At 37.5% G+C, this 25,357-nt stretch overlaps 1 protein-coding gene and 1 long non-coding RNA gene across 2 annotated transcripts; one reads left to right on the forward strand and one right to left on the reverse strand.

Moving 5' to 3' along the window:
- Nucleotides 1-5,615: 5,615 nt before the first annotated feature.
- On the reverse strand, nucleotides 5,616-12,498 carry LOC112292052 (protein SUPPRESSOR OF MAX2 1). The gene is made up of 5 exons (XM_024540152.3): nucleotides 12,017-12,498; nucleotides 9,909-11,081; nucleotides 8,940-9,687; nucleotides 8,341-8,774; nucleotides 5,616-8,158 (listed from the first exon to the last, which is right to left on the reverse strand). The coding sequence occupies exons 2-5, from the start codon at nucleotides 10,525-10,527 to the stop codon at nucleotides 6,177-6,179; spliced, it is 3,783 nt and encodes a 1,260-aa protein (XP_024395920.1). The 5' UTR covers nucleotides 10,528-11,081; nucleotides 12,017-12,498; the 3' UTR covers nucleotides 5,616-6,176.
- A 1,741-nt stretch (nucleotides 12,499-14,239) lies between these two features.
- LOC112292335 (uncharacterized) lies at nucleotides 14,240-15,959 on the forward strand. Its single transcript, XR_002972690.2, has 2 exons — nucleotides 14,240-15,121; nucleotides 15,217-15,959. It is a non-coding gene; the product is annotated as an uncharacterized LOC112292335 (long non-coding RNA).
- Nucleotides 15,960-25,357: the final 9,398 nt, after the last annotated feature.

Consider the following 25,357-nt stretch of genomic DNA (forward strand, 5'->3'; position numbering starts at 1 on the left):
TGTCTATGTGATTGTTTGTTTGTTCGATTGAATTTAATGTGCATGATTCGACGAGAAATTGTGTGTATTTTGCAACGCAGTTCGATCTCGTGTCGGTGATGGAAGCTCCGAGCTTCGTGTGCTCGGTACTATTTTTACTTTTTACTTTTTTCATTCTTTTCTATTTAAGTTTATTATTCTCGATAACCAGGTGGTTGCGATTTAGTCTGAGACAATGTTCGTGATTGTTTGCAAGGAAAAAAAATTGGTGTATTAAGTGAGTGTGTGACCCATCAGTGTTTTTGTGTTATTCAGAAAAGTTTGATTGGGGATTTTGTGCATGTCTAAAAATTATAATTATGCAGTTTTTGATCTTTAAATGTATTACTTGTCGATGGCTGAAAAGGCTTGGAGAATAATGATGGGAACTCCACAAAGGATGGAACATCAACTCTGAACGACATTGCCGTTAGGGCAAAGTTGTAATTGTAGTTAGATCTAGAATCTGTTATAGTGGGTTTTATTGTTGTATTTGAAGAGAATAGGGATTAACAAGAAGTAGGATTAGAATTGCCTTAATTAAGTTTGCGGCATTTTTATGTTTTTTTATATCAAAAGATTGTGGAATTGCATTAACACTTTAAGATTAGATAATCTAGCAAAATGATTTTGTGCTTAGAAAGAGTGTATAATAAATTGTTAGCAGTGAGATGTTAGCATTAATGATGAGTAGAGACAACAACACCATTAATCATACAGATATGTTGAACAAAAGAGATATGTAGAACTTGTCAGATATAATTACTATCCAATGCAATATAAGATGGTTACATTTATTAAAAACTTTGCCTAATGACTCTCTTCTTCACAGTTTTAGTCAAAGCTATTATGTTTTTTTTAAATTCAAACATTTTCTAAAGAGCTTTTGATTGAAATAAAAGCTTTGCCGATGAAGAAATAGAATAATTGATTTAATATATTTTAATATTTCATTTTGTGGAGGATAAATTGCCTCACAATTAATCTCAACCTCAGCTAGAAGAAGTCTTAAAGGATATAAATGGCATTATATACTTTTAAAAAATATATTATCATAGATTATTTCTACATTAAGTCAAAATCTACCAACTTTGCACCTTTTAATCTTAAGATCCTAACTTTGATCCTAAAGTCATATATAATCCAAATGCAATAGACAAAATTGGCAATATCAAAAGGCTTACATGGATCACTTTAATAGATGTACTACATGTCTTTAGAATAGTCATACTATACATTGCAACTAATTTAGGGCAAGTTTTGGATAGTTCATCATGACAAATCTAATTGCAAAAGAAAATAAATTCATTCCAATTGACCAATAATCTACCAATATTATTTTTTAAAAAAAGAATTAATGGCACTTTCATTATATCAAAAATAAAAAATAAAAATCTCAAATATGAGGAAGTTAAGTGATAAAATTTAGCTTACTCTTTTATATATCAAAAAAAGATGATAGACCTATATTGCATAAGAAGGAGCTATTGCATAAGAAATTAGTTTTTATACATTAGAAGCAAATCCTATGTACGTTTAAAATAGTGATGGTTCAAGAATAAGAAGAATATTTGTGTTATTTTTTTTTAATTGAAATATATAATATAAAATATGTAAATATTTATACATAATTAAATATTATAGATTTTATTAAAAGCTATTCTAGATGATAATTTGAGTATAAATAGTATTTATATATTAAAAAATATAAAAAAAGTTTCATTCTTTAAAATATTATATTTAATTTATTACCTTATGGTATCAACTATATTAATAAGGGTGAATGGAATACAAAGAAAAAATCAGAATACAAATCTTTTAACTGAAATAGAATATGGATTTATAAATAATCTAAAATTAGAATTTATTTAAAGTCTAAATAAAATATTAAAGACTTTTTCTATGCAAGAAGATACTTGTAATTCTCATGTAATATTCAATGAGATGGACTTAGGATTTTGGCCCAATTAGACAAGTTATATATTAAAATTGCAAAGTCCAATAATAAAAATATATTAAAGTATATATTAAGAGGTGATATAGCTTTTCTAAATCATCTAATAATGAAACTTGTAATCTAATTTGCTCTAACTTGTAATTATAAAAAATTCTCAAAGACATGAATCACAAAAAAAAATCTAATAATTATAATACACTCTTATATCATCAAAAGAGACAAAATAGATAACTAAAAGGTAGATAAGGAATTAAAACTAGAATACTTATTATCAAATGCAAAAAGACTAAGAAATCTTGAATCAAGATAAAAGATAAGAAAGGCATTGATGAGAGTGAAGAAGGTCTCATTCTTGTCTTCATTTATACTATCTACTAAAGAACTATGTAGCAATGTTTTATAGGTTATATGACTTGTGTCTAACTTACAAGACACGTGTCTAATTTGTAAGGTGAGTTTGTGACATGTGCACTATAAGGCTAAGTGGTCAATCTATCAATCACTTATTAACATGTATAAAGTCTACAAAGCCTCTAGAAATTTTTCTAAAGAGTTATCTATAATTTTATCTACTTCTACTTGCTTCTATCTAATTCTACTTATCAAAATCATGTGATCTAAAAGGAATTAAAACATGCTTAAAATTAGTTAGAAATTTTTATTGAATAAAAAGATAAAGATTATAATATATAATTAAAGATAAAATAGAAATTAAAAAGAAAAAAAAGTACTAAATCCTTCTTTTTGAAGCTAAAGAAAAAATATCTAAATTAAAAATACTTAAACTTTTTGATGATAGTAGAAATAAAGTAAAAGATCCCTTATTAATTTACAAGATATATTATGACTTTTATTCTAGGCTATATTTTTAAAAAAGTGATTTAATATCATGTCTTAAAGCTTAGAAAAAAAAATTCAAGAAAGATGTTTAAACAAATAAATTAATATCTTTTAAAACCTTTATGCCTAGAAGAAATCAAACAAGAAATTAAGAAGATTTCAAAAAAGAAGGTTCCTAACTTAGATGGAATAGGTACAAAATTACTTCAATATTTGAAATATTATTAGCAAATATTATTTTATCATGTTAAAAAATAGAAAAACTATTATTAAAACAAAACATTGATAAGTATTATTAAAATAAAATATTGATAACTAAAAAAGAAGAATTTTTAAAATAACATAATTAGAGGCAATATAGTCTTTTCATATAAAAAAGAAGATAAGACTGCTCCTATTAATTGGCTATATATTATTTTACTCAATACTTCTTTAATGATTTTTGCAAAAGTATTAAAAAAAACTTCAAAAATCTTAACAGAAGTTATTTATTTAGATAAACATATATATATATATATATATATATATATTAAAATACATTCTAAATAATATATTCACTTCTTAAGAAATGATCAATTAGACTAAAACATCTAAACAATCTTATCTATTTTTCAATTTAATTTTTTTTAAAGCATACATAAGTTTTCATGAAATTTTTGTTTGAAGTCATAAAAAAATAGATCTTTATTTTCAATTTATATACATAAAAAGACTACTATTATTAAAAACAAAATATTGATAAGTATTAATAGCAATACAATAGAATTCTTACAACTACAAAGATAGGTTAGACAAGTTCTATACTTATTTTTTATTGTATGTGAATCTCTTAATATGGTTTTTTTTTAAAAAGATTATCGATAATAATATGAAAGATTTTATACTACTTGGAGAAGAGTTTTAAAAAATCCTAAATCAAAGTGCAAAAATTTAATCTTCACTACTAGATCAAAAGAATCTTTAATGGCTAAAGTAATTGATATCCTTCAACAATTCATGATGGCATCTCTCCTTGACATTAATTGGTCAAAGTTTATTATAAATTGGCAATACAAAAAGAATCTATCACTTGCATGGACAAACTCTTATGGTTAATCATGACCATAAAATAAAGAAATGTCTAAATTATTAGGTGTTCTTTTTTATCTAAATATTTTAATAAAAGACATATATCAACTCTTTTAGATTGGATCAAAAAGAAACCAAATTATTGATATATTGCAAAACTTAATACAATAGATTATATTTTTATTGCCAATAGTATCTTAATTTCATCTATATAATATTTTTTATTGATCCAGACAAGAATCCAAAAAGCATTAAATAAAACTAAAACATACACATTAAAACATTTATAGAATAATTTCCAATATTTATTTCATATAAAGATGGCTTAGAATATCTATTGTGTATCAATTAAAGAAGGACAATTAAGACTTGTTGATTTAAAAGAAGAATATATATTAATAAATAAAATTTAATATATAATATCTATTGTATATCAATTAAAGAAGGATAATTAAGACTTATTTATTTATTTATATATTTATTAAATTTTATTTATTAATTTGTATATAAATAATATAAGCTAATATTTGAAACATATTAAAATATCAATTAAAAAAATATTTACATTTAGATATATAAAAGATAATTATTTTTAAAAAAATTACAAATTTTACATATCTAAATAAAATCATGAAAAAATCATTATAAAGATTTCAAAGAATCAAATAAAAAATAAATAAAAAAAATAAAATAAAAAAAAAATACACACACATTTTTATTGCATTTTAGATTATATATTATTATATATTTAATTAAATAATTATCTAAATTTATAATAAATTTAAAAATAAATAAAAAAATACAATATGAGAGGAAAATTGTATAAAACATTATAATAAACTAGTTGTGATAAAAATCACATCATTTTTAAACATTCAAAAGATATTTGAGGATAACTTTGATTATAGACAACAATGAAGGAAGATGCCTATTGTGACAAGAATTAAGTTTTTCCTCTCCTTGTCAAAATTGTCTTAATCAAAACATGAAGTAACTTATTTTTAATTATGTTATAAGTACGATTTATAATATATTTATTTATATATTCATATATATAGTTCCATTTTATGAACTCTTTCTACTTGTACCATCTCCTTAAACTTCCAAAAAACATCTTTAGTTCATCACATGAGAGACAGTAAAAAATCTCGAAACACTTGTCTTTCAAAATGGGCTTCAAAGTAACCAAATCTTTGATTAATATTGCAAAAAAGTAACTATGATCGAGTCAGCGGCAACGATGGGCAATTAGGGTTGTGGCGCATTTGAGAAGGTAGTGTAACTGATAACTCTAGTACTAGATGCTTTCAAGTGTCAGCATGCTGATTGACGTTTATGTGTAATTAATTTCAAGAATACTGCCGCCGCAAAACTGCTTTCAGCAAGGATATAAGTCATAAAACACCGACAACCGATTGGAGATTATCATATACTTTCTACAGTACCACCTAATGAGCTCTGTAGCTTCATGATGTGAGTGCTGTGACGACCTCTCCAGGTAGAAATACATGATTTCAGCAATGTAGGTTTGGGTCGACACTATCAATCACCCTCTAGGTCTTCTCAAGGGGAAGATAAGCAAATGTAGAAGTTAGACCTAGCCTACTTTTGTAAGTGTGTTTTCGCCATGCCTTGGTGCATAACAGGAACAGATGATGGAAGAATTCAAGTAAAAAAAAGTATGTGTATCTATATATATATATATATATATATACATGTATGTGTGTGTGTATATGGGCAACCTCACCCAATGTGAATGCAAGGTATTCATGTTGAATATTCACTGTACAAGTGCACAGAAAGAAAACTGCACTGCAAACTCCACGAGTTTCACCCCACCTCACTACACTGCGCCCTGAAAACAGAGATACAGAAGAGGCTGCAAAGAAGGCTACCCCGTGATCGGATAGAGCACCTCTTGCGTGGAGACTTCCTGTAACAAGCTCAGTAAAATGCTCTACTCCAATAACGCAGACGGCAGGTCTCTTGAAGCATTACAAATGAGCGCCATGACAAGTTCATGAGTTGTGTGGGCACCTCAACTTGCAACCCGCGGGTTCAAGAAGCAAAACCTCAGTCAAGGGAAAATAAGCTACTGACTGGACAAATGAAGCAGCTCCATATGGCTTCATACACCATGGTTTGAAACTAATGGGACATAAAACTAGCGAAGATATAACTTTCAATCCATCACTCCAGCAACCCTCAATGTGACAATGACAGAATTGAATAGGAAGAGAACTTGTGAACTTAGAATCAAAGTATCGCTATTGGGCCTGTAAAGACCTTTAACCTACACAGCCATGGTGGACGCAAAATTAATGCTGTGTGGCAGAGCAACTCCCTCAAAGGCATCCTTCACTTCGGGCAGATCCGCAACAAACTCCACGACAGAACCCTCATAGTTGCTGATATCAGCAAGAGCTCTCGAAATGCTCATGGCAAAGACGTCATCGATCCAGGCATTGAATTTGTTTCGCCCACCAGGTATCCTCCACACACAGGATATGATGTACTCCAGTAGTCGAAGATCGATCTCAACCCCCACTTCGGGTGGAGCATGATCCTCAAGTGATTTACAGAGCTTGTACAATATCTCCATTCCAAGCCCGTTGAAATCATAAGAATCTAACCCAACAGCATAATCAGGTAAGGCACAGAACTTTTCAGACAGCATCAACCGAGCTTGCTCCAACACCTTCTCACGTTTTACCTCATCATCGAACTCGTTGGCGCAATGATAATCTGTCTTAACCGCACAGTTGCATTTGCTTTCTCCAGCGGCTAGATTGAGATCCAAGTTTAGGAACCTACCCTCGGGAGGTTTTGTCCGCTTTACCTCGACCTTCGGGCGAAATTGACCTGGAAACCATGAGTCCGATTTCCGCTTACTCACCCAGGTTGGAACTTCCATTTGAGAAAAACTAGTCCCAATGGACTCATTCGGGTGTAATTCACTATGGTCTACAACAAAAAACTTATCGTTATGGCCTTTGAAAACCACCTTTCCACTACTCTCATTCTTTATCCTTGCTCGAACATCGATTCTTCCCATGGCAGCCAGCTTCGCTTCTGAAAAAGTGAAGTTCTCAGAATTCTTCTCTAGCTCGTATTCCTCACTGCCAACACTTGAAGTCATCACGACGATCGTATTGCTGACGCTCACCTCACGCATACTTGAATCAGCAAGCTTGCCTCTCTCCATAGCCCTCACGATGCTGTTCCTGAACACACTGGTAGCTTTGTCGATATCCTCCAATAATAGGACTGAAGAAGGCTTCATTCGAACAGCTTCTACCAGCCTGTCCAGAGGAGTTTTACCTCTCATCCTAAAGTCGTCTGTTTCCAACCTCGCTGGCGACCCGTCCGCAAATCCAAGATGAATGAGGCTCCTCTCACCACCAAAAACCATCTCGGCCAGGGCTTTAGCAATAGCAACCTTCGCGACCGAATCGGGCCCTAGTAGAAGCAGCCATGTATCCGTCTTGGCAGTTGCACCTCGGAAGTTACCCATGCCAGACCGGCACTTCATTATAGTGGCTGCAATGCCAGCCACTGCACCAGACTGCCAAGGTACACGTTGCATAAGGCCCTTGTAAAGGCCTTTCAAAGTGGGATCATCCACAACTTCCTTCAAAGCAACGGGGGGAGGACTTGGAGATTTCGACAGACGAGTTAGACGTCTTGCCAAAGGTGATGCAGATGAGAGTCCACATAAGCCCCCGGGCCGTGGTGTGCTGTTCAGAGCAGCTCGTCGTTGATGCAAAGGGGATTGCAAAAGCCAATGTGGCTTACTATTATTCTTCAAGCTGATCGTGCTTGCTCCAGTACCCGCGCCTGGCCCCAACCCCGCCGCGTGCAGAGGACTGGGTTTCATTGCAAGTGATATGGGAGCCCTCAGCTTACCTGCCATTAGGAAGGCATCATTAGCTCTTCCAAGGGCCAAATTCGTATGGATAGGAGCCAGGAATGCTATCTGGGCAGAAGTACCAGTTGACCCCTGGGGACCTTCAGGATCATCTGGTGCAGAATCCACGCTACTTCCATCATTCGGAGAACCCAAGTCAGGCTCATCTGGAGCATCTGAGCTTTTGTCAGCCCCCAACGCGGCTGCATCTTGCACCTCCACCACTCCTTGCAGAGATCCAACTATACTTTGCCTTGAGTTATTCATGATAAAACTCGGTGATGTTCGGAATGGCTGATCTACAGCACATGATGCAAGCTGTCTGTTCTCTAGACCAGACCATCGAGAGGATATGTCAAGATCCAGATCTGCACACCAAATTCTTATTAGTCCTGAGATGTTCATAGTCAGCAAGCCGAAGAACAAGCTGATAACCAAAATTTCACAAACTGTAAGACGTCTTAATTCTCAAAGACATTCAAACCAAAGATGATCTTACAAAATCCTCATCCAAACACCGAAAAATAAGAAAGACCAAAGATGCTCTCACCACAAGGCTTCGAAAGGTTGCCGTGAGAGGAAGCCGACAGTCGACTCGAGGGGGAAGGCGGCTGCGGCTTTGACCGGGTCAAAACAGGGATTGGTGGTGGGTCTCCATGTAACATCCTGCAGGTCTTTTGCCACTTCTGTCCGAGCTGCACCAACTGCTGAGCCACTGACTGCTTCTTTAACTGGCCCATCCCTCCATTCACACCTCCAGGGCTAGCTTTGTCACCAGTAAGTGATAATTGTAGGGAGAGACTTTCATGCTCGTGAATAAGGTGACGCTCCGCTTCAAGTTTGGCCACACAATCAGTGCAACATTGGAGCCTATCAGTTGCTCCCATGTTGCTCACATGTCGAGCATCCATAATGGACCCTCCCCTTGCGGATAGCGAATGCACCGTCGAAAGATCATGCATGAGCTGAGTATTATTTGCAAATCTGTTCCAAACACAACAAGAACCGTTGAAGGCACCATCAGTTATGTGAACGGTCAAACACACGACAAGAAGCAAAAAATTCAAGTTATGAAAAACCAAGCATCCAGCGTTCAGGTGTAACCAGAGCAAGCCAAAATTTATGATTATATTGGTAAGAAAGACCAACCGTGATAGAAGGTTAGGCTGGGACACTGCTGAAATCTGCACAGGCTGGAGACCCCAATCAGCTAATAGAGATGGGTGTAGAACTTGCAGTCGTGCAAAAATTTGGGGAGTTGCCACTCCAATAAACCATAATCTGTTGCTTGCATGCCGAATTAGCAGCTGACACAATTCAGATGCAGTTCGTTGAGCAGGGCAAAAATTTGAAGGGCCCTTCTTCAATTGCATAGGCTCTGCAAGCCATTGCAAATCCCCAATATGAAGGATGGCACCCGCAGGCATACACTCCTCCACAATTTTACTCAGCTCCGCAAGTTTTTGTTCAATCTCAAGGCTGCTGCAATACCCAAAAGACGATGAAGACAGCTGAGGGTCCAGAAATTGCAAGCATTGCAGTTGTGCTGGCACATTCCCGTGTTTAATCTTCAGCGCTAAATTAGAACTTACATTATTCGCCGCCATCGTGTCTCCAACTAAAATGACATTCCTATTCTTAGGTTTCAGAAAAATTTCCAAGATGTTCAAAACATCCTCGTCCCTTAATGGAAGACTAGCTCCAGGGCCAACAAGCCGATTTGATGAGTTCGGAGTCTTAATCGCTAACTCTCTTCTCTCATGACTCCCAATAGATGCATCAGACTGCTGCCATGAACCCATGGAATTGGCCTGATTCATAACTCCGGACGAGAGCTTCGCAGAAGTCTTTGTCTCATTCTCCTCGTGAGTCATGCAACTGTTGTCATAAAATGAACCTGCAATCAACAAAAGCAGAACCCAGCTAGCTGTTATACATAGATAAAAGTTATGGCCAGAACAATTCGAACAGAATATGACATGTAACATTTCTAAAAGAAACATCATGTAGGGTTGTTACCAACTGCTGAAACTCAGAATCCTCACAGATATTCAAGAATTGTAAAGTTTTTCCAGATCGAGAAAAAACCCAGTTACGGTAATAGCCGAGGACAAATACCTTTGGACACCATATCATTACCGTGCTTGGAAGCCTGCTCAGATCCGTTTGGCAATTGTCCTGATCCGATTGTAACATGACCATTTATCAGATGTTCTACTCCGTTAGCTACAGTCACCGTGCTAGGCCCATCTTCCAGGTTGAACTTGACGTTAGTGCTGGAAAATCCTGCCTCTTTCATGACTCGACTAACACTGGGGTCATCCAAAATGGAAATAATCAACTGATCAATCTCGACTTTTACGGCGAGCAGAGGGGATTGTTGGTGCTCCGGGCATCCCCGTCTCTGATGCGCATGAGCGCGTTTGAGAGCGGCCATCAAGGCATTTGACAGAATAGGCTGGCTGGTAGCAGCCAACGCGGACTGCGGAAGATGGTCCAGTGCAACATTGAAGCAAACCTCCAGAGCCCGGCACTCTGCGGCCTGAGAGTTGTGCGGATGCGATAACATACACGCTTGTCGCAGACGGCTCTCGGCGTGAGTGAGGAGCATGGAGACAACATGGAGGGGTTGCACCTGGGGGTGGCCCCTTCTCCGTGCCTCGGTGACCGCATGCTTCAAGACGTCAAGTGCCGCCGGAGTGAGCAAGTGTTGCACTGAATTTGCCCCGCTACGCATACTCGCGTTCCTATTTCACCTACAAACTTTGCTTACTCCCTCAAAATTATGTTAACCAAATTTTTCGCGCTCCCCTGGTTCCCTGCTACTCTCCAATCTACTGCCTAGAACCAAGCCCACAGAACCTTCTGCATCTGCACCGGCACACCGCCTGGACATCCACGCGTACCAGCGCTTGAGAGGCTGCTTAGTTCTGGAGCATGTGAAGCCCCCTACAAGTCCCCTTCGCAATGGTTCCCACATCAGCATCGACGACAATGTCCACAGAAACAACCGCGAGAACCTGTTCCTTTGAAAGCTCTCCGATGAAAGCATTCACTGACAACCATGCCGTACCCGCACCACCCCGAAAAGTATGTAACATCTTCGTCAAAAATCTTCAAGCCGCTCCCACAGAAACCAGTGTCGCTCCCGTCCGAAACACCAACTATCAAATAATCATGACAAAAATGAACATATGCGTCCAAAAATAGGACGTCTTTCCGCACTTCGTATGGTCAAACCGCTTCTCTAGAAATTGTAAAGTTGTAGACTCAATTCTTCCACTGAAATTCCTGCAATCCATGCTAACTGTTTAGAAACCTGTATATGAAAAGGAAGCCCTCAACCCAGAGGGCCTTCAGTGTTCATGAGATAGATTAGATCAAATATGATGTTGGTGCAAACTGGGTAACTCGCCATTACTCGAGATCAAATGGAATCAACTGTTGTGAGCAACAACTTGGTGTACGTCAGTTTTAAGTCTGGACTGTTGTATACAACTCATCCTGACACTAAGTCTCGCGATTCTCAAATTGACGAAGTTAAGGTTTTGTTTCAAATCAGTAGTAGTTCCCAAGATGCGAACATTAAGGGCAAAACATGGATTCGGCTCGCTCTTCAAAATAGTTAAAGGTGATTGCGAAAATTCGCCACTAGCGGCTGCAGAAGCTGCAGACACTTCTAGTTTTGAAACGAAAATTGGAAGATTCGACCAGATGGAAACTGCAGCACATGTGCTGTAGAACACAGCACATAGCCGAGTAATGGCAAACGAAGGAGCGAACTAACCTACCAATTCAATTGGAGAGATTAAACGTACTCAAAAAAACCATAAGCATCCCTGGTTTTCGCAGACATTTTCATCAGAATGACAGTGGTTCATCTTTTATACGTAATTGATGTCAGTTATGATTGGTGTTGATTTTGACAAGCTCGGCCATAAACTTGTGAGAGGCGAACGAGAACATTAAAATACCTGGACCACCTATGATAAAAACAGACTCAAACCATGCGACGAGTACGAGATAAAGGTCAGGATGGCGAGCTACACGTCATATTGAACGCTACTACTCTCAATGCAGCTCCGACACACCCTAGTAGCCATCCTCATCATATAGGATCGCCTACTACTCGAATCGACCTCTTCCCAAAAAAATCACAAACCAAACAAGACACACCCTTGGTCGGCACTACTCTACTCATTTGGCGATGAAGCCAAGCAGCGTACCTTAAAGCCTCCGGCGCGGATGGACTAGTTCAGCAAACTTCTAAGTCTCTGGCTTCAAAGGTTGAGCTACGGCTTTCTCCAGAGGCTTCTACCTCAACATCCCCCCCTGGCGAAACGGTAGAGGCAGGTCCTTCCTAGTACTACTCTACGATGACCAACACGTCGAGAACTCACTCCGATCACCTCGCACTGAGAGCGTCAATGCACAAGCAAACAACGCAGAATCCACTTCACAATCCCCAAACTAAATTACACACAACGTGACAGCGCGGCGCACGAGTGTGTGGATTCTGCGCTGAGATGAGAAAGCGAGCGTGCAAGGGCGACAGAACGAGAATTCAGGGAGAGAAGGGGCTGAAAATGGCTTGCAAGGGTGGAAGGTTGGGCTATGGTGGACAGCAAAGCACGGTAACGCTGCTGCAGAAGTGGCATGGCACTGGGCGTGCGACAAGGAGCGGAGCGGAGCAAAGCTAGACTAGACTCGAAGACGGCGAAGGAGGAGGAGGACCTTCCCCACCCGACGACTTGGAAAGGGGGTCGACGCGCTGAAAATTATTCATCCGCCCTCAACTTTCATTTGCTCCATAATATCTGCTAACTTATCTTACACGAGGTTTATTACTTCCCCTCGTTGTTTTCACTAGAATACGCCATTTGAAAAGTGAGACTAAGTGCAACAATTCTCCCGTCTCAAATTCCATGCAGAACGGTCCCCTGGGCATTTGTTGTCCGGACGAATCGTTTTGCATTCATCTACTTTCGTTCTATTCCGGAGCTGGCGTCGGATGCCCACGTGAAGGAGTAATGCCCACATCAACGGTGGATGGTGACTCATCCAGGGCTTTCACGTGGAAATAGAATATTTAGTGGAACGGAGGCATGCGGATGCCAACTGGGATAAATGGATGATATGTGGATGATGGATGAAATATTTTGGACCATGGTCAAAAAGAGACAGAGACCTGAGCTTCGACTTTTGCCTTTTTTCTTCTCTCTTCCTTTTTGTGCTGCCCATGTTGGGCAGTGGCAACAGGCCAACTCTGAAATCGCACTGGAAGCAGAACACTGGGATCGACTCAGCAGGGGAAATAGTTAAATTTTGGTATCTTCGTATAATATTCTGCATCAGTTTATCTGTTAGAAAACCTGTTATTTTATTTTTCTAATAGGAGGGTATAAATTGAACAAGTTGTGTATGGTGGGGATATGAACATGAATTTGTTAGTTTCGAGAGGAGAATATGCATAGCTGAGAAAATACAATCGGTGAGTTGTGAGATATGAATAACTCTTCACCAGAAATAATCAATCAAGGGGATCTTGCAGATTCATTTTCGATGATGTACGCACATCTACAATTACAGTATGTATTCACATCTACAATTCGATGTATGTAACATTCACACCAATCTTGAAAGTGAATGAAAACAACATTCATCATGGTCAACATTTTGTGAAAAACATTATTTATTTGTCATCCAACAAACCAGGACCAAGTAGACATCAAACAAATCTTCACACAATTCACAGAATAAACAAAATAAAACTATCAGAAACAAACAAGCTGCTTCTACAAGGAGACATTGTCATATAATAAAGGATTATTAAATCTGGTGTATTTGTAACAATCTCTGAAACATGTAAAGCGACATAAAACTCTTCTTTCCTTTCTATACTTGCTTTATAGAAACTATCTGCAAGTATATGATTGTAAGCACCTTCTTGGATGTTGCTGTAGATGGATAATCCAGGATTTACATAGGAAGAAGGGTCAGAGAACAATAATGAGAACCCACATGAAAGTCATACACGTCTTGTCCAGTCCACTGTCTTCACATACAATTTGTTTTGCATTCTAAATGTAGGGTATGAAACTTTCATATAATACCAGGCCTGACAATATCCACTTTTCCAACCTCATTTTTTTTTTTTTTTTTTTTTTTTTTTACATCATCAAATTTCACAATCAACAAGTTTCATATGCTGGCTGACACATCGCCTGTTCTAACCATTGCCCACAACTCTGCCAAGCAATTAAATGACCAGTTTCAGGGTTTAAGATTTAAGGTACACAAACCTTATCGACAAATGTTATATACACCTATTTTTTAATTTTTTGTGTGGGAAATATTAGCGACCCCAGAACATACCAGCAAGCAAAAGTGATTATGAAGGTTTGATGCGTAAGTAGCTGGTGCGATCTGAAGCAAACAAAGAGGAAAAAAATAAAAGGAAGAAGAAGCTGAAGACGAAGAGAACGACACAAATGGACTTGAGCTTGTGTGAGCCGGAGCCCATTTGACAATTGGTTCGCAAGGTGCAGATAAGTAACAACGAGGTCTCGATTGGATACGATAAAGCTGAGTAATGAGATGTAGGGGAAAGGCATGGCCGCTATAGGCTGAAAGGCGAAAAGGTGCCATAATTGGGGGTTTCGGTGCAGAGGCAAGTTCGGAGCTACGGCATCAATACTGACGATCCTTTTTCTCGCGTCATCGACTACCTTAATTTCCTTCATTGTTGAACAGATTCGCATCCACCATCTCTGTGCTCATTCATCCCCCGTCTCCATTGAGTCCAAGCATCGAATCGGACCAATATCGCCTTTACAGATCTTCTGTAACCAGGCCACGACCTCGCAGGGCCACCCAAAAAGGAAGGCCCCATTATTGAACGCCTGTGGCATTACAGCAACAACCTTTCTTGCCCGGTATTCGGGTCCCTGCGAGAGAGCCTTTTGAAGCCCAGGTGGACCTTTCTCTTAAGAAAATTCCTATAGTCTGTTTCTGGAAAAAGTGGTGAGTTCTACTTTGGAAATGAAGTCTTAAAATACACAGACTGCACATGAACGTTAGCACCTCTGTAAAGGCTTCGATCTGAGAAAGGAGGGTTCGAGGAAATATGTTGCTGAGAATCCTGATGCCATGTTCAAGGATTTCACACAGGGTGTTAGAAGAGGTGGAAACCAAACGGGCCCACTGGAAATTCCCATCGTCGGATATGACCTTGCTCCCACGATTAGGTTCAGGCGCGATGCCTTGGAAGGAGCAGACTGCCCGTAACTGATTCAACCGCTCATTGATGGAATTCCAGTCCCAGAGCTCAGGTAACTATCCGATCCCAATTCGCATATAAAAATACACCTATCCTTTATGAAAACTTTACACAAACTGAATGGATGGCGGAGTGTGGGGATATCAGGATGCGTGCAAAAGCTGCAATGAGACAATGCGCAGGCGTAGGCTCGCACTTATTCGGAAAGCCTACAAGTAGGAGTGTCAGGGCCAGCTTTTTCCCCCTGGAGACCTCTGTTTTATGACGACTGCTTCAGCTTCCGAGAAAACAACGGCACGCTGCAGAGCTTTTTGCGGGCAAAGTCTGGCGCCACACGTTCGCAGTGGGAGAGACAGAGTTTGTCAGTATGCGCGCGATTATACACTGCTAAGTGTTGCCCACTCTTCTTCTTCGTTGTTTTTCGTCTTCGTTGTCCTTAGTTTCTTCGTCTTCGTCATGTTTTTTGCCTCGTCTCTGTCGTCTTCTCTTCCTTCGTCGTCGTCTTCTGCTATCTTTGGCAGCAGACTCACAAATCTGGTTTGGATGAATGAGTCAGGTGAGAATGGGCGCAGAATGAAGAGGTTCTATTTGCAATTGGAAGTGATAGTTTTTTGAATGGACCCAGTATTTTTGGTCTGAGTGGTGAAGATGTTGGCAGTGGAGGCAATGCAATGAAGGAGAGATCAAGTGATAGCTCTTTGCAAAGCATACTAAAAAGTTAAAACATGGCAATGGAGAGAAAGGGTTGGAATGGAACCTTGATAACTTGCCTTATCACCTTCCTTAACCTTAAATATTATACTGGTTGGATAGTTAGTTTGTCAACAATCTATCAATGTAAATAATATGCAATATTATAAGAAGGGAACAAAGACTTGTTGTTTGATGGATCTAATGTTTAAAACTTGATACTTAAAATATAAGTAAGTTCAAAATTTGATAAGTTAGAAAGTTCATTTTTTTATATTTAGTTTAGGTATAGAAATAACTTATTAATCATTTCAAATCATTATTGCATCATAAGATCTCTTTTCAAATATTAATTTACAAGTGTTAATTCCAAAAAATTCTCCTTATGTGAAAATTTACATTAAGAGCAATTTTCGACCAATTGCTAACTTGAAATTGATTACATACAATTCAACTTCAATTGATGATTACAAAGACTTAAGTTAAATTAAATGTTAAAAGAAAAAAAAGGTAATGATTTAGAAAGTAAATTATATTCACAATCAATTCAAATAAAACTTTGTAATCATTAACAATAATAACAACAATTATACCCTCTATTTGATATTATGCATGCCTAACCATCAACCTTGGTTTGGATCTTTTCATTATATTAGTTTATTGCCTTTAGTTAACCAAATTAATTAATATTTCTATCATTTTATTTTAAAATATATCCATTAATATTTATATAATGATAAAATTATTAGGCCAATTTTAGATTATATTATCTTGTGTGGCAAATGAAGATTTGATCAAAATTTGAATTTGGTTAATAATTGTATGAATTAATATGCAACCACCATGAGATGCAGTTACACTTTCATCTAAATTATTAGAAAGGTTGAAAACTTTATTTGTTAGATTTTTGGCCTTAGGTCTTTATTTCCAAAGAACATATATAAGTCTTCTTTGGTTTTATATAAATTAAATTATGCTTGAAGAAGATATCAATATCCAATTAAAGGTATAAATGATATTTTAATATGTATTGGATGTTTGACTCTTTATATAGTAATTAAAGTGGTTTTTATATTGAAATTAAATATAATAAGTTTATAATCTTATCTTCAAATATGATAATATAATCCAAAGTTTTTGAATTCAAAAGCTTTGAATACACATTGTTATTCAACATTCTTTGCATACTTCAAAAAAAATGTTGTAGTATTGGCCTCCTAATATTCTTATGTAAGTAGTTGCAATCTCTTTACATTGGAAGATAGCTATAATTGAAGCAAAGAAACAATTAAAGAAAAAATAAAAATAAAATAAATTTAGAAGTGTTGAAGAATATAGAGATAAATTATACTTTAGAATTGTCAAATAATACTTATATAATGCATAAAATTTAATGTAATAGAAGATGGTTGTTGTTTGATGTTGACTTCTAAAATAAAAAGAGATAAAAAAGACAAAAACTAAATGTAATTTGATTGTTCTTATTTGAAGGTGTCATTGTGTCACGGCCATAATCATGTAAGCTAATAATTACATATAGAAATAGGTAGAAGTAAGTAAAATTAGATAAAAGTAAGTTAATTCTATAATATTTAATATAAAAGCTTCTTAGAAACTTCCTAGACGCTACTTTGACTTCATAGGTGTCTTTAATTGACTTTTTGGATTAGAAACATGGTCAACAAGTTGGCCATGTGCCACACATGTTGTTAGCTTGAAGATCAAGCTAACTATGTGGCCCACACGTAGAAAAACTTGCCTTGTAAGTCAAGGCATATGTCCTACAAAGTCAACACATATTGAAGATCCTATAGAATGTCGCCACGTAGCCCTTAGTTAGATAGTATATATAGAGACAAGAGTGAAGGCTTCTTCACTCTTGTCAACTCCTTTCTTGCTTCTAGTCCAGGTTCAAGAGTCTTTAGTTTCTTGTCTTGTGGCAATAGCCATTCCAGTTTTCTTTTAATATACCTACTTGAGTATATTTTGACTCATTATATCGAGATAGCCTTTTTGTGTATATTTTCCCTCATCGAGTCTTTTGTCCTTGACAGATTGACAAGAGTACACTTACAATATCAGAGCTTTGTTTTTCTTGAGTAAGAGTGGATTACCCCTTTCTCTTGACAAGACATAAGTGTATTAGAAGTTTGCGGATTATCCACTTCTAAACTGATATTGTTCTTAGTATCTTCTTTGTTATCAAGTCTTTCTTTTCTTTTGTCTTGAGCAGTATCAAACAAATTTTTTCTTCTTAGTGTCATTATGGCAGAGCTTGTTGAAATGAAGAATGCAATGGCACAAATGCAAGAGCAAATGAGGGAGTTAATGCTTGCGATGCATCAACTCAATTCACCAACACATGAAAGAACAAGAATATCAGAAAGTGGGGATATAGAGATGATCGGAGCTGCTTCAACATCTACAACAAATCACGTTCCTTCTCGAATTGTACAACACCCTATAAGCACTAGAGAACCAAGAATTGCCTTACCTGAGAAATTTGATGGTACGAGATCAAAGTTTCGAGGGTTTATCAATCAAGTACAATTGGCAATTGAACTTCAACCGCAAAGCTATCCAACTCCAGGATCACAAGTCAGGTTTATTGGCACTCTACTTTCTGGTTCTGCATTATCATGGTTTTCGTCTTTTCTTGAACAACAAATTTGAAAGGGGTGTTGGAAGAACGTATATTAAACGCTAAGGTGGAATTCACATTGAAAGAAGTCTTGGGAATTGCAAAGAAGGAGTTTCATGATGTCATCATTGACAACATTAAGCGAAAGAGGTAATTAATGGGCGAAACTGGAATGAGTCATGTTATTGATGCAAGAATATATAGAGATGAAGAAGAGGTTGATATTGGTTATAAGCAACCAACAAATGAAAAGAATGGGTATAATCAACGAGTACGCTTCGAAGATTCTAGTGACAAGGAAATAGAAACTTTGAGCCATTATACTCGAAAGCATTAGGCAAGGGCAACTACTGAGGTATTGGTGAAGGTAGGAGATATAGAAGAACCAATAGTTGCCTTGGTGGACCATGGTTCTGAAATAAATCTCATGTCTAAAGATCTTTATAAGAAGCAAAAATGGCCAATTGATATGGAACATGGATGGGCAATACGAGCAGCTAATAATACACGAGGCGAATTATATGGAGCTTGTCCAGATGTCAAAATTCGGATTGGGGATGTTGCGACGGAGCAACATTTCTTTGTTCAAGATACAACGTCTTATCCGTTGATTTTAGGACAACCTTATAATACGGCAACACGGATGAAAACAAAGGTACTTGACGATGGTTCTGCTTATGCAAGGGTACGGAGCGAAGATGGGAGGAAAGCTGTACAATTTCTAACAGTACCTCCTAACCATGAACGGAATCGAGATAGGTTGAGGGAGAAACCATTGCCAAAGATTGTTGAAGGATTTAAGGATTTTGGGGAGGTACCACTGTAAAGTGAGATTATGGAGGTACAAAAGAGGAGGTACTCTCGTGAAATGAAGGTGCCTTTGATGCGAGTTTTATTGGTATATTGGAGAATGGAAATATTATGTATAAGAAAGTTGATGATTTTAAAAGAAAAGAAAGAAAAAGATTATATGATATTGAAGGACAGTTATGCAAGATAGGTACATTGCAAGATGATGAGAGGATTTTGGGTGTTTATGAAGAAAATGGGCTAGAAGATTCATTGGAATTGATTACATCTATTGGGTTAGGAGATAATGATAAGATTGTTGAGATTCATTCGAGAGAGGTTTATACCATGCTTGAATCTTTTCAAGCACCAGAAGTCACAGTAGAGACGAGATATAAAACGGTAGATAAGAAGGTAAAACCTGTTGCCGGACCATTACCAGAGGATTCTAAAGAACAAATGGGAGAAGCATCAAAAGAAGCAAGTTTAAGAGATCCAATGAGTATTGGACATCAGTTTACTGAAGAGACTTTTGAGGAATTGAAGATTGGTTCTGATGGTTCTTTATTGTCGGAGGAAATTACTTGCTTCAAAAAGATGTTGGCTAAACAAGGTAGATCGTTTGCCTTCGAATCTCATGAAATTGGGTGTGTGGATCCAAATATTATAACACCTATGGTTATCTTCACTGTACCGCATGTACCTTGGAATCTAAGACCGATTCCAGTACCGAGGGCACATTTACCTAAATTGGTGGAACTATTGAAAGAAAAGATAAAGATGAAAATATTAGAACCTTCATTTGCGCCGTATTCTAGTCGATGGTTTACGGTACCTAAGAAGAATGGGTCACTGCGGTTTATTCAAGATATGCAGCCGGTGAATGCTGTAACTGTCAGGAATGCAGGAATTGGACCTATTGTGGATGAATTTGCTGAGGCATTTGCTGGAAGGGCGATCTATTCAATGGGTGATTTGTATTCAGGTTATGATCAATTTCAACTTACCAAAGGAAGTAGAGATATGACAACGATGAAGACACCGCTTGGATTGGTTAGAATGTGCACTCTTCCTCAAGGCACGATCAACTCAGTTGCGCATATGATGAATGGGATGAATAAGGTATTGAGAGATTTTATTCCGGAAAAGACTATGCCTTTTCTGGATGATGTTCCTATAAAAGGGTGCAGAGAAGGAGACAAGGATGAAACTTTAGATACGAGGGGGTATCGCAGATATGTTGTTGATCATATACAAGATTGTGAAAAGATTTTAACTCGGCTTGGAGAAGTTCATCTTACATTATCAGGTATGAAGTCCATATTTGGAGTACGAAAGGTTGTAATTGTTGGACATTTATGTGGATCTTACGGAAGAAAACCAGATCTGACTAAAGTTGATGCAATTGGAAGGATGAATGAGGATTGTGATTCTTTAACAGAGGTTCGCAGGTTTTTGGGTGCATGTGTATTTTATCGAATCTGGATCCCTCATTTTGCTCACATAGCGGATCCATTATATGAACTGTTACGCAAGGGTTACCGATTTGAATGGAAAGAAAGGCATATTCAGGCAATGCAAAGATTGAAGAAATTATTGATGTCACCTCCAATATTGAGGAAGGTTGATTATAAGTGCAATAGACCAATGATTCTTACTGTAGACGCTAGTCCAATTGCCGTTGGATGGGCGGTAGGTCAAGATGATTCGAATGGGAGTAGATTTGCAGTTCGATTTGGGGCTAAAGTTTTAAGTATTCGTCAGCGTGCATATTCGCAAGTCAAAAGAGAACTTTGGGGAGTCGTTTCGGCTATGAAAGCTGAAAAGGACTATTTGATTGGGGCAGTAGTAGTAATTGAAACAGATTGCTTGCCATTGTTTGGAATGATTATTAACTGTTCAATCCCAGATATTGCAATATTGAGATGGATTGCTTATATTAAGTCACTGAATCCGGAATTTAAGCATATCACTGGAAAGGACAATTTAGTAGCAGACATGCTATCTCGAGCAAGATACGAGAAGGAGGACGAAATGGTTGAAGACATTGATGATGTCGGATTGAAATTCTATTCAATATCAAATCTCAACAGAGAAGACAAGCTATTTCTTGAAGAATCTTATGAAGGAGAATTATTGGATATTGGTCATTATTTGAATACCTTGACTAAGCAGGGGAATTGGTCTACAGAAAAATTCAAACAAATAAGAAAAAAAGCATATGGATTTTTACTTCGAGATGGATTCTTATAGAAGAGACCGGAGAAAGGAATTGGGATGCCACGACGAGTGATAGGCAAAAGGGAAGAAAAACTAAAATTATTAAAGGAGTTTCATGATAGTTTATGGGCAGGGCATAGAGGAATCTGGGCTACTTTTGCTAAACTCAAGGAACGATATTGGTAGAAAAATATGTATCGAGATGTGCTCTCATTTGTAAAGTCATGTGAAAACTGTCAATCGTATTCTAATATCAAACATCGAGATGGTTTTCATCCTACGTATCCTCTGGCTATTCATTTTAAATGGGTTGTCGATTTGGTTATTATGCCGGTTGGGTTATGGCAGATGAGATATTTGGTTTTAGCTCGTGAAGATTTATCAAATCTAGTAGAAGGAAGAGCATTGAGGACAAAATCTACAGAGGGGATTTGTAGGTTTTTGCTTGAAGATGTCATTTGCTGTTACGGGTGCGTAAGAAAAATCACTGCAGATCGTGGAGAATGAAATGCACAAGAAGCTCGTAAGTTCTTTGAAAAATGTGGAGTTAAACTATCACAAACTACTGCTTATAATCCGGAAGGGAATGCGAAAAGCGAACGCGGTCACTCGCTGATTGTGAAAGCATTGGTTAAAGCTTGTAATGGGAAGGTTAAAGAGTGGCCACGGCTTTTGTCATTTGCATTATGGGCTGATCGAACAACACATAGTTCGGTGACAGGATATATGCCAGTAGAACTTATGACAGGTCAAAAACCAATTATGCCGATTGAAGAAAAGGTACTTACTTGGAGTATGCTACCATGGGAAGATGGATTGACAAGAGAAGAACTTCTGGCTATTAGGATTCGACAATTGGAGCAAAGAACGGAAGATGTCCAGATAGCCTTGGAAAGGTTAAAAAGAGCAAGGTGTCAAGGACAAGAACTCGATGAAAGCTAAAGAGTAAGTGAGACTCTTCTCAAAAAGAAATAGGACAAAATAGAAATATGTATATTAAGAAAGAAACTGGAATGGCTATTGCCAAAATACAAGAAAACTAGAGACCCTTGAAACTAGACTAGAAGCAAGAAAGGAGTTGACAAGAGTGAAGAGGGCTTCACTCTTGCCTCTATATATACTATCTAACTAGAAGCCACGTGGCGATGTTCTATAAGACCTCCAATATATGTTGACTTTCTAGGCCACATGCCTTTGCTTGCAAGGCAAGTTTTCTATGGATGGACCACGTAGTTAGCTTGTTCTTTAAGCTTCCAACATGTATGGTACATGGCTAACTTGTTGACCAAGTTTCTAACCTAAAAGTCAACTATAGACTCCTATAAAGTCAAAGCAGCGTCTATGAAGCTTCTAAGAAGCTTCTCTAAAAGATATTACACAATTAACCTACTTTTACATACTTTTATCTATTCATATAGGTAATTATATGTATGTCTTTGACATTACCCCCCCTTCTAGGGACGAGTTCCACGAGGAGCGGTGATTATATATTGAGAAAATCTAATATGCGGCGAATTGTATTTGCTACATACTCTGATCTCTGTTCTCTTCGAAGATGATTGATAGGGCCTCTCAACCATCGGTAGTGTCCCATACCAAGGCGGGAAGACCACCCAGTTATTTGATCATTATTGAGGCCTTCATAACTTCCTTCGAATAGAATATTCGGAACACCATCAGGAGTTGTTCCTACCTCTAGCAAAATCACCAAACATCGGGAGTCCCTTCCCAAATTGTGATACCAAACGTGTTGTATCTCACCATCTGTTCGAGGAAGAACATGTCGTTCTTGAAGATCTTCATCTCGATTGCGTCGTCTTGAAGGTTGTGACAATCGTAATGTCTCGTCCGGCAGGTCAGCAAACGAAGGTTCTTGAGTTGAATCTCAATCTTGTCTCTTTTATAAGAGAGATTTTCATCTTGGTTTTGATGGATGTCGTTGATGAAAAAATTTGACTTTAGTTGATGCATTTGCTAGATTCCTGGATGGCTCCCATGTGCGTTCACTAATATCATATCCGCGCCAATGAACAAGATATTCCTGCTTATTTCGGGGCCGCCTTGAGTCTAATATCTCTTCCACCTCAAATTCTTCATTATTATCTACTTCTATAGGAGGCGATGGCATTTATCTTCTTCCTTGTATATCCACTGTCTTATATGGTTCAAGAAGAGATACATGGAATACAGGATGGATCTTCATTGACTCTGGTAGATGTAACCGATATGCAACTGGGTTGATCTGTTCAGAAACAGAAAAGGGGCCAAGCCTACGATAGTCCAACTTGTCACAAGGTCGAGTAGTCTTGATATTGCAACGAAGTAGCCATACCTTATCACCGACGTTGATCTGTGGTTGCTCCTTATGATATAGATCTGCGTTTATCTTTTGTCGTTCTTGAGCTTTCTTCAACTGCGCCTTCATTATTGCATGTAACTCTGACAACCGATTTGCCATATCTTCTGCTGCAGGATTATCAACTTTTGAAAAATCAAAAGTATCAAGTCGTGGATGATAGCCATAATTGGCAAAGAAAGGTGTTTGTTGCGTGGAGGAATGTACCGTATTATTATAAGCAAACTCTGCCAATGGCAGAAGGTTTGTCCAATCATCTTGTTGGTAGTTGATGGTACACCTTAAATACTGTTCCAAGACTTGGTTTACGCGCTCTGTTTGTCCATCAGTTTGAGGATGGAAAGCTGAAGATAGCTTTATGTCCACTTTTAAAATCTTGAAAAGAGTCCTCCAGAATCTCGACACAAATTGAGTTCTCCTATCCGATATGATATCTTTAGGTAATCTATGATAGCGATAGATATTATCAATGAAAAGCTTAGCTGTTTCTTCACCTGTGATAGATTTTGTACATGGCATAAAATGTGCCATCTTGGTGAAACGATCTACTATCACAAATATAGAATCATAAGATCTTGAGTTTGGAAGATCTGTGATGAAATCCATAGAAACAGAAGACCATGGTTGTTCTGGTATAGGTAATGGCTGAAGAAGTCCGTAAGGTCGATGTCGAGGAATTTTTGATCTTGAACAAATATCACATGATTGTACAAAGTCTTTGACTGACTTCCACATTTGTGGCCACCAAAAATCTCTTGATATGAGTTCCAGAGTCTTATTATATCCAAAGTGCCCTGCTGCTGGAAAGTCATGACGTGCTTGAAGAACACGCAAACGTGCTTTTCCTTCTGGAACATATAGGCGTCCTTCAAAATATAATAGATTATTCTTAAACTCGAACTTAGAAGAATCATGAGACATGGAAGAATTATTCTCGATATCATGAACAAGAGGGTCTGAGAACATACTGGACTGGATTTGCATGAGAAAAGTTGAATCAACAGTCAATGTTGATTTCACTGCTCGGAGATGAAATTGCTCCGGTTTCAAGAGGACCGTTCTTTGTTGCTCAAAAGCTGCATCTCCTTCTTTTGGTGCAAAATAAGAACGTCTAGACAGGGCATCGGACAAACCTTGTTGTTTTCCTGGCCGATAAGTGATAATGAACTCGAATCTTGACAAAGACATACTCCAACGAGCTTGACGACGATTCAATACGCGTGCTGACATGAAATACTCGAGGTTCTTGTGATTTGTATACACAGTGACTGGACTAGAAGCACCTTCTAAATAATGACGCCATTCTTGAAAGGAATCCACGATTGTAAGAAGTTCTTTATCGTGGATCTCATAATTGATCTCCGCTGCTGAGAATTTTCTTGAATGAAAAGCTATCGGATGAAGTTTGTCATCTGTTCCCATTTGTGATAAAACTGCACCTAAGGCAAAATCCGATGCGTCTGTTTCCATAAAAAATACCTTGGAAAAATCAACACGATATAAGACTGGTGCAGAGACAAACGATGTCTTCAAGGCTTCAAATGCTGCTTCCGCTTCTTGATTCCATTGGAATTTATCTTTACTAGTCAAGC

This window comes from Physcomitrium patens, chromosome 15, assembly GCF_059467195.1.
Source record: "Physcomitrium patens ecotype Gransden chromosome 15, ASM5946719v1, whole genome shotgun sequence".
In the NCBI taxonomy this organism is placed as follows: Eukaryota; Viridiplantae; Streptophyta; class Bryopsida; order Funariales; family Funariaceae; genus Physcomitrium; species Physcomitrium patens.

Coding starts and splice junctions, on each gene's coding strand:
- LOC112292052 (XM_024540152.3), bottom strand. CDS start 10,527: ATGCGTAGCGGGGCAAATTCAGTGCAACACTTGCTCACTCCGGCGGCA. Junction 9,688..9,908: donor TAATGATATGGTGTCCAAAG/GTATTTGTCCTC, acceptor TGTTGATTGCAG/GTTCATTTTATGACAACAGT. Junction 8,775..8,939: donor CAGCCTAACCTTCTATCACG/GTTGGTCTTTCT, acceptor TGTTTGGAACAG/ATTTGCAAATAATACTCAGC.